At 35.5% G+C, this 8,721-nt stretch overlaps 1 protein-coding gene across 5 annotated transcripts in view; it reads left to right on the forward strand.

The window, feature by feature from the left end:
* PIK3CB (phosphatidylinositol-4,5-bisphosphate 3-kinase catalytic subunit beta) overlaps window positions 1-4,264 on the forward strand; it is an 85,691-nt gene extending 81,427 nt beyond the window's left edge. For all 5 annotated transcript variants that reach the window (XM_081328912.1, XM_081328916.1, XM_081328914.1 and 2 more), the window contains 2 exons: window positions 519-651; window positions 2,235-4,264. In XM_081328912.1, the coding sequence (XP_081185038.1) occupies window positions 519-651; window positions 2,235-2,372 (271 nt within the window). In that variant the 3' untranslated portion in view covers window positions 2,373-4,264. The remainder of the gene's footprint in view (window positions 1-518; window positions 652-2,234) is intronic.
* Window positions 4,265-8,721: the final 4,457 nt, after the last annotated feature.

Raw genomic sequence — 8,721 nt, forward strand, 5'->3', positions numbered from 1 at the left:
TTTCAAAGCCGAAGAGCCAGCACTTGTCCGAGGATGTCTCCGTGGTCATGTGGCCAGCATGACTAGATGCCAAAGCCGCACAGAACACTGTTACCTTCCCACCGTAGTGGTCCCTATTTTTCTACTTGCATTTTTACGTGCTTTCGAACTGCTAGGTTGGCAGAAGCTGGGACGAGTAACAGGCGCTCACTCTGTTACGCAGCATTCGGGATTCGACCCGCCAAACTGCCAACCTTCTGATCAACAAGCTCAGCGTCCTAACCCACTGAGCCACCGCTTCCCTTAAGTAAAAAATAAAGCAAATTATTTGCAAATAAACACTTTTCAGAATAAATAACCTGTACATCTTTTTTTTCAAACAGTTGCAAAATAAGAACAAGTGACGGTATAAACATCAGCTCTCAGTGATGAATCTATTTTGTTCATCAGTGTCTTAAACCAGATCAGGCCTCCTGTCCAGTCTGTCTATTTCTGTTGTCCTGATTTACAGTGTCTGTTTTTTGAATGCTAATGTTAAGGTTCCGCCAATACTGTGAAGAAGCATATTTGATTCTGCGAAGACATGGCAACCTATTTATCACCTTGTTTGCACTAATGTTAACAGCTGGGCTTCCAGAGCTAACGTCTTTTAAAGACATTCAATATCTAAAGGTACATCTCTAATAATTTAGTGATATGGGGAAAACATGTTCAACTCCTTACTTGTTGATGAAACGCACTTGTTAGTTTTCAGTCAGATCTTATGTTTTCCAAGAAAACTGGATATAGATTAAATAAATAATTGACAGTTTTGTCAGATAGTATTGTACATTTTTTTCTAAATTCTCTCCAAACGTTTTCAGAGTAATTAATATATTTTTACTATTTCTCATACAAGATGAACTTCTGCATCTACCTAGGCAACAGTATTAATTCCAACTGGTACCATCTTCCTAAAATCTCAGGCAGAGACCTTTAACAGCCCTGCCACAATATCCACCTCAACTGCCTAACCTAACCCAAGTTACTATATTATTGCAAGGCTGTTCCTATCATGCTTTTTCATTGATCGTGAAGGCTAGACCAGACAGGAGTTTGGATTCAGCAGTATCTGGAAGACATCATGTTGCCCATTATTTCTCTTTAGAGACTCTTTATCTTATTTCTTGGACAATATGTGTTACAACCAGTGCTTTTTTTGTAAAAGGAAAAGGTGCCAGAACTCACACATGTCATACAACCCGCCAAAAAAGGTGCCAGAACTCCATTCTGAGTGTTCTATGACAAAATAAGCCCTGGTTACAACATAGATACACTATATGCACTTTTCTGATAGCTTCTACTGAGCAAATACACAAGTATATGTAATATAATTTTGCTTGTTTTTTTCCATCTGAACCCTGAATAATTCTTTAATAAACAGTGCAAAAATAATTTTCCAAAAATTGAACATCACTTTTAACACTCTCATATAAAAAAAGGTGAAGTAAATAGATTTTCTAGCTTAAATCACATGCTTTAGAAAGGGCTCTATATTTGGAGCTTTTCAACTTCATTTTTACAGAACTGATTCTTTCATGAAGGAATATTGTTCATTTTCATTTATAAATAAATACGCAATTGATGTTTGCTCAGAGCAGCATCTTCAAACTTTCAACATTATCTTGGTATTATGTAAAAATTACTATGTAATAATTTTTAGGAATTTTTTTTGCACCATAAAATTTCTATCCATTTGTCTCTGAATCCTGTATTCTGCTTAATCTTCAGATTTATGGGGTAAAGTGAACAAGCCCCTTGATATAATTTTTTGGTAAGATCATAATATAGTGAGTTTCAAATGGTGGGAGGTCCTTGTGCATTTTGTAAAATGTCTTCTTACCAATTCATTCATAATTCAAGCACAAGTTAATAGAATTTTCCCAGAGATGAGTTTAGGAAGAAATCTTTGAATCTTTGAAGTACTTAGGGATTATACTTTGTAAATTAATAGCTTTTGATTGTAAGAGAATCGAAATGCCAGTATAATTCCTGAACTGCTATGATTATCATCATAGCTTTCTGTTGAACTGTTTGTTGTAACACAAATTCCTTTCATCTAAAGTAAAAAATGCTAGCACTATCTCATACTCTTGTTGAGTTCTGCAAACCATAGGAATTAACTGCAGAACAACAGATTTGGTCAACAGTCTGCAAAATGATCTGAAAACATAGAGCATAAAAGTCAAATAACATGTTTTTGTTACTTTTCTTAGGACTCTCTTGCCTTGGGAAAGAGTGATGACGAAGCAATAAAACAGTTTAAACAGAAATTTGATGAAGCACTCAGAGAAAGTTGGACTACAAAAGTAAACTGGATGGCACACACAGTTCGGAAGGATTACAGATCCTAAATGGTGGATGAAATTGCACTAACCTTAGAAGTTATCCTGACAATAAAGCATTAAAGGAGGGGAAAAAAGCCCAGACTATTTAAAAAGATACCCAAGAACTTGCCTAAAGATTCCTGATTGTTTTGCACTCTGCTTTGGGAATGCTTCAACAAGATTTTGCAGAATCAGTAATCACTTCTGCTTACCGTACTTTGCACACTGGAAGTGACTAGTAAACTTTTATATTGTTTTGATACAGTGTATATATTTGGGACTTTTTCTTGCTTAGACTCAAACTCTGATGAGATGATTAGAGATTTTTTGACAAACTGGTACTAAACTCCACTAGAGGTTTTGACACCACCTTTAATTTTGCTTCAAGTGAACTTTAAATGCATCAATATATCTATATTTTTACTTGCTTAAAGATTCATTCTGCTGCACATAACAGCATCCATAATATTGCACAACAAATAGCTGCTTATTGGTTTCTACTGCTGCCAGAAAACTCTATATACTTAATAATGGGAAAATGTAAAAAGATTATGCCTTTTATTATAATGTTGTATAATGTGTTCAATGTAATGTTTTAAATTTTATGTGGAGGAATTATGTTTAAAAGAATTTTCTGTTGTTGGAAAATTCTACAAAATCTACTGCTAAACCTCTTTTAAAAACCACAGCATCTGAAATGTTAGACAAATGTCAATAAAAGAAGTTGCCTTTCAGTTTTCCAGTGATATCTGTTAACAGTCCACCCCATGTAATATACTGAAGTGTAAAAACATGAATAAATATGAATCAAAATCTCCTTACAAGGTTTATATCTCTCCCAAAAGACAAATTTCAAAATGAAGACAAATCCACCCAATGCTGTACTCAGTGACAAAACATTAAAAAGGAAAAACAGATGTATTAAAACATAAAAAATGAATGATTCTGATTCTTTTTCACCTTGCTTTGGAGAGCTTCAGCAAGGTTTTGTAAAATTAGTATTCTAATTCTGATTAGAATTCTGATTATAATTATTATAATTATCTGATTCTTCATGTTGTGATACTCTTTGTCATAAAACGATTTTCCCAGGATGTTTGTATTCAGCCTTAAAATGACTGGTTGAAAAACTGGACATACTTTAATTTATGAAACGAGGTACCATGCTTTGAGGTGCTTAAAAGAACAGTTCAGATTAAAAGTGCAATAGAATTTTTTTGGTTTAAAGATGTAACATGAAATATTTTGAAAAAATGGCAAAATGTATTTGTAACAGGCTCTTGCTCGCCAAAGAACATAGTAGCTGTTAATTTCTTTGGTGGTTGAGTGAACATATAATCAAAATAGTGATTTTAAGTAGGAATTGCATTAAAAACTATTATATTTTGTCAAATGTTTCTGTTTCTCTAAACAACATTGTGAATAATGAATGTAGTTCATTTAAAATCTTGTTAAACTGTTAAGTGTCAAATACTGATAATATAAGTGTGAAGCTAAATTACAAAATGTAGTAACAAGCTTTCATTATGAAGTGATTGTTACAGATGTTTCCCATTCATTTTCATTATTGAAAGGTCAATTTTTTTTGTTTCCATTTTCAGTTCATTGCTTTAAACCAGGGGTGTCAAACTCGTGACGTCGCGCGATGTATCGGAGCTTTTTCCCCATTGCCGGCAATGGGGTGGGCGCAGTTTTGTTGTGACGTGTCTGGCCCGTGGGCCGGCAGTTTGACACGCCTGCTTTAAATGATCTTATTTCTATTAATTTTAAAATGCATATTTTGCTACCTATGACTATGGAATGTTTTAAATCATATGAGCTTTTAATATACTAGTGTTTTCCATCTATTTCACCCCCATCCCCCGCTTTGTGCCTGCTGAATTTCAGACCCAAATAAAGTCAGTTTTATAAGCCATTTATATATATTTTGCCTTGGGTATCAATGGGAAGCTGTCTGCTCTTCTCTCATTTGTAACCCCTTTACAATATATCATCTGGTGTGAAATATTAAAGGCTTAGGTAAAGGTAAAGGTAAAGATATTTTCACAGCCCTCTACAACATCTACATCATCTTGAATCTCCAAGGACTATAAAAGGGTCCTTTTTGTAGACTTCAGCTCGGCATTCAATACCAACATTCCAAATGTCTAGTTGTTACTTTCCTGAAAGTAAGCCCTACTCTGAAAATAAGCCCTAGTTTTTGTGCAAAGTACACACCTAAAAAATGAAGCCAGGGCAGGGGTGAGAGGGTGGAGCTACCCCACACCCACTTACCTTGCAGCCAGACCTCTCCTCACTGGCCCACTTCTGCGGCATCCCCAGGCCTGGATTTTGCAGTCAGTGGCCCTTCCAGAAGGCCACTGCAGCTGAGAACCAAGCTATGGATTTAATCCATAGCTTGGTTCTTGGTTGCAGTGGCCTTCTGGAAAGGCTTTGACTGCAAAATGTAGGCCAGAGCTCCATTCTCAGCTGCAGAATGAAGCTGCTCCTTTGTCCCCAGAAGTGGGCCAGCTGGGCAGGGCTATCGATACCGGACCTGAGTGGAAAAGACATACCCCCAAAATAAGACCTGGTGCCTCTTTTGGAGGCAAAAAAAAGACCCGGTCTTATTTTCAGGGAAACACAGTAACAGCATCATCTGCCAAGCTACTAGCTTGGTAGGCAAATTACAAGCACTCTAACAGCAGATCCATAATGGTTTTCAGGTGGTCCAGCACTAACCTTTCAAAGGTTTTCAAAACTACGGATGTCAGAGCAGCCAGTCTGTAGTTGTTCAACTTCTTGATGGAGGGTTTCTTCAGCACCGGGATGATAGTAGAGCATTTGAAGCAAGAAGGAACATAACACATCTCTAGTGATTTATTAAAGATGTGGGTGAAGATGGGGACCAGTTTGTAAGCACAAGCTTTCAAGCAAGAAGGAGTTATCTTGTCTGGACCTGGTGTTTTTCAAGGCTTTTGTCTGTGAAATAGATCTCCCACATCTTTTTCTGTGATCACCCAAGGTGGGAGTCCCAAAGGGATAGGGTCAGTTGTAGGAGGCTTGGCTGTTGTTGGTGAATCTGAGATGGAGATGGTGATGATGATAGTTGACGTGGTTTCCTCTCAAACCTACAGTAAAACACATTCAGATCATCTGCCAGTTGTCAATTCTCTTCAGGATGGAGAGGAGGTTTGCTGTAACCAGTGATACTTTTAAGAGTTTTCCACAGATTTGCTGGTTCATTTGTTAAGAGCTGATTCCTCAGCTTTTCAGAGTAGCTTCTTTTTACTGCTCTGATCTCCCTTGTTAATACAATTCTGGCCTGATTGTGCAGCATTCTATCTCCTTTCCTGTAGGTTTCCTCTTTTCCTACTTGATTTCTTAGAAAATTTTCCACTAGTTTAACGTCATGCAATGATTCTCATTATACCATATGAAGCAGAACACATAAAAGACAATACTGTGATTCCCACAAAAATGTTTTATAATTTAATAAAATGTATGCATGCAACAAACTGATTAGGACTACCAGTTTCATTGATCCAAGAAACATTATACATCTGACAATTTACATCAAGAAAGAATGAATATTAAAGAAATATTTCTCAGTAGACATTCCAGAATGCTGAAGCTTTGAATTGATATAAACAGGATGAATAATCCAAAAGCATAAAATATATACATTTAGGATAAAGTTGCTGAGAGTTGGGAAGGGGGGGTGTATAAATGTAATAAATTATTAATGCAATCTTTTAATAATATTTTAAGAGTATCTTCATGTCCACTATTTTCTAATTATTATCTGTATAATTTTTCTGAAAAGATCCACAAACATGAGCCAGCAGGAATTCATGACCTTACTGTTTTGTTTTATTTCCTTTAGTATGGATTAATTCTACCACAATGCAGGAAATATATAAACTCATGAAGGGTATTGTTTCAGAGGCAACTGGATTTAAAGAATGATGTTGTAGGGCACAAGTGGGCAAACTTTTGACCACTAAGAGCATTTAAAATGGGTGAAGATTTTCATGTTTTTTTTCTTAGGTTTGAAGGATAGTATGAAAACTCAGTCCAGGTTTACACTATGTTTTTATGACTTCCTTTATTATATGAAATAGATAGTAACTCCCCATAGAGATGCTTGTAATAAAAAAAAGGCCATATGCTCCTGCTGTGTGTTCTGTCCCTTGGTGCCTGTTCACCATTCTCTCAGCATGCTACTTCCTGCTCTTTCCCTGCCTACAGACTTTAATGCTCCTGTGTTCAATTAGCTGATATTCCCAGATGCAGATTAAGTGCCATTTTTTGTGGTAAGCTTAGAAAAGCTATATTGAAGTTTGCACTATAAACGGAATCAGAAGTTCATGGTTGCTTGCATATATAGCTATATAAAATGGAGCTATGAGATAGCTTCCTTAACTTATAACCATATATTTATGAGAATTACTAATGCATCCATGTGGGTCATTGGAGCTCCATCAGCCCTAGGAAGCAAAAGCAATGTCAAACTGCTGGCCCGTGGGCTGGATGCATCATAGTGAAACTGCGCCCAGCCCATTGCCAGCAATGCCAAAAAAGTCACGATACGTCGCAACACGTCACATGATGTTGCAGGTTTGACACCCCTGCAGTACAAGATTCTAAATGGCAAAAGCTATAAGTAACTGCCTCTATGTATAATCAAGATCCTATATAGCATATACTAACTAAACACACTAGTAGTCAGCATAATTAGGCCTACTCAACTGATCTGTTTTTCTATATTTGTTTTCTTTTCCCCATTCCCTACACAAAAAGAATCAGAAGATCAGAATTTAACAAAAATCCATTTATTCAGAACCAGATTTAGACCAGGTACGACCTTAAGATATGGGAAGGGTTTCTGGCAAGTATTAACAGAGAACAAAGTTATGTAACAACTGAAGTAGGTAAGAATGTTGCCAGGATATAAAATAAACCCTTCAAAGGTATTAAAAGGGCCAGAAATGAAAAGAAATATGAAAAAATGCATGAAGAAACAATGCATACCTTAATGTGTGTCATGTGAGCTATAAGAAAAGCTTAATTTATGAAAAATTCATATTTGAAAACTAATTAATGAGAAAAATTCTAATTATGAAGTGCAGAGCTATAGCCTGCTTAGCTCTGCATTTACTGTTGTGTAACCATATTTAAGCTGCACATATCAACAAAGTTTTATCATTTAGAGACTATTTACCCCCTTTTAATTCAAAAGTGTCTAAGAACAGTTTAGATTAGATATTAGCTGCTACATACAGAGGTAAAATATAAAAGGCTTGAAACTAATAACAAGAAATAGAATTAAAGAAGAAAATTCACATTCCAATTTGTCACAATGCATGATTAACTAGAATGGAATCAACAGGAATTGAGCAAAGTAGTTTTGGTGTCTCAGTAAAAAAAAGTGGCTGTTATTTGGCGCCATTTGAAAGGTAAGACCAGTACTGATAGACTTAAAATAAAGCTAAGAAAACAGCTGCCAATCTCTCCTCTGCTATTACAACCTGATATACAAGATATGTAGAAGAACAGTAATATTAAATATAATTATATTTCAGTCTTATTTTTATTACTGCTATGATTAAACATAGAATATTTGCATCTATGCATTGGTGATGTTGTTATGTACATATAAGGTTCTGGGTATGAGAGAGGCAGTCATATGAAAGAGGTATGCAAGTTTTCTGGTTGGGAAATTCCAGGGTCTTGTGGATCTTCTTCAGTTTTACATAGGATAGACTTGAAAGCAATGTCAAATCATATTATAGAATGAACCATTATGATTCACAGTTACAATATTTTCTGATGCAAAAATATCAGTCCCAAGAGTCTGATCCAATACATTTCATAGTATACATGAAACTCATCTGAAACCATTATAAAAACACGGAACACATTCATTTTTTTTTTAAATGACACATAATAATTGTAAATGTCATGCTTTTTCAGCTTTTCCAAATATAAGATTCCATGTGGATCCATTTTTTACACCCTTATGATTTTGTAACTAAAAAAGGATCTATCTGAGAAGAGTCTGTATCTTTTCAATTGTCATTAAATAGTGAAAGACAAAAAAGAAGAAACTTGATCAAGTTATGAAAATAAAGGTCTTTTAAATGTGCCTTCCTATCTTGTGGTTGTTTTATAAGTTTTGGTTCCAGGGTGACAGAAATGTGTGCAGGAAGAACTTTAAGAAGTGCGATGTCCTTAATTATTTGATAAAGATACCACTGATGAGAGTATGCTAATACATCTACAATGCATAATACATCTATAATGCTTAATACATCCCCCAATATGATGCATTATACTAATTTTGCAGGCAGGAATTGAAGAGGTACATGATATATTCCTTCATGGTCTCAAAGAG

Source organism: Vipera berus (assembly GCF_964194415.1).
Source record: "Vipera berus genome assembly, chromosome: 5".
Taxonomy (NCBI): Eukaryota; Metazoa; Chordata; class Lepidosauria; order Squamata; family Viperidae; genus Vipera; species Vipera berus.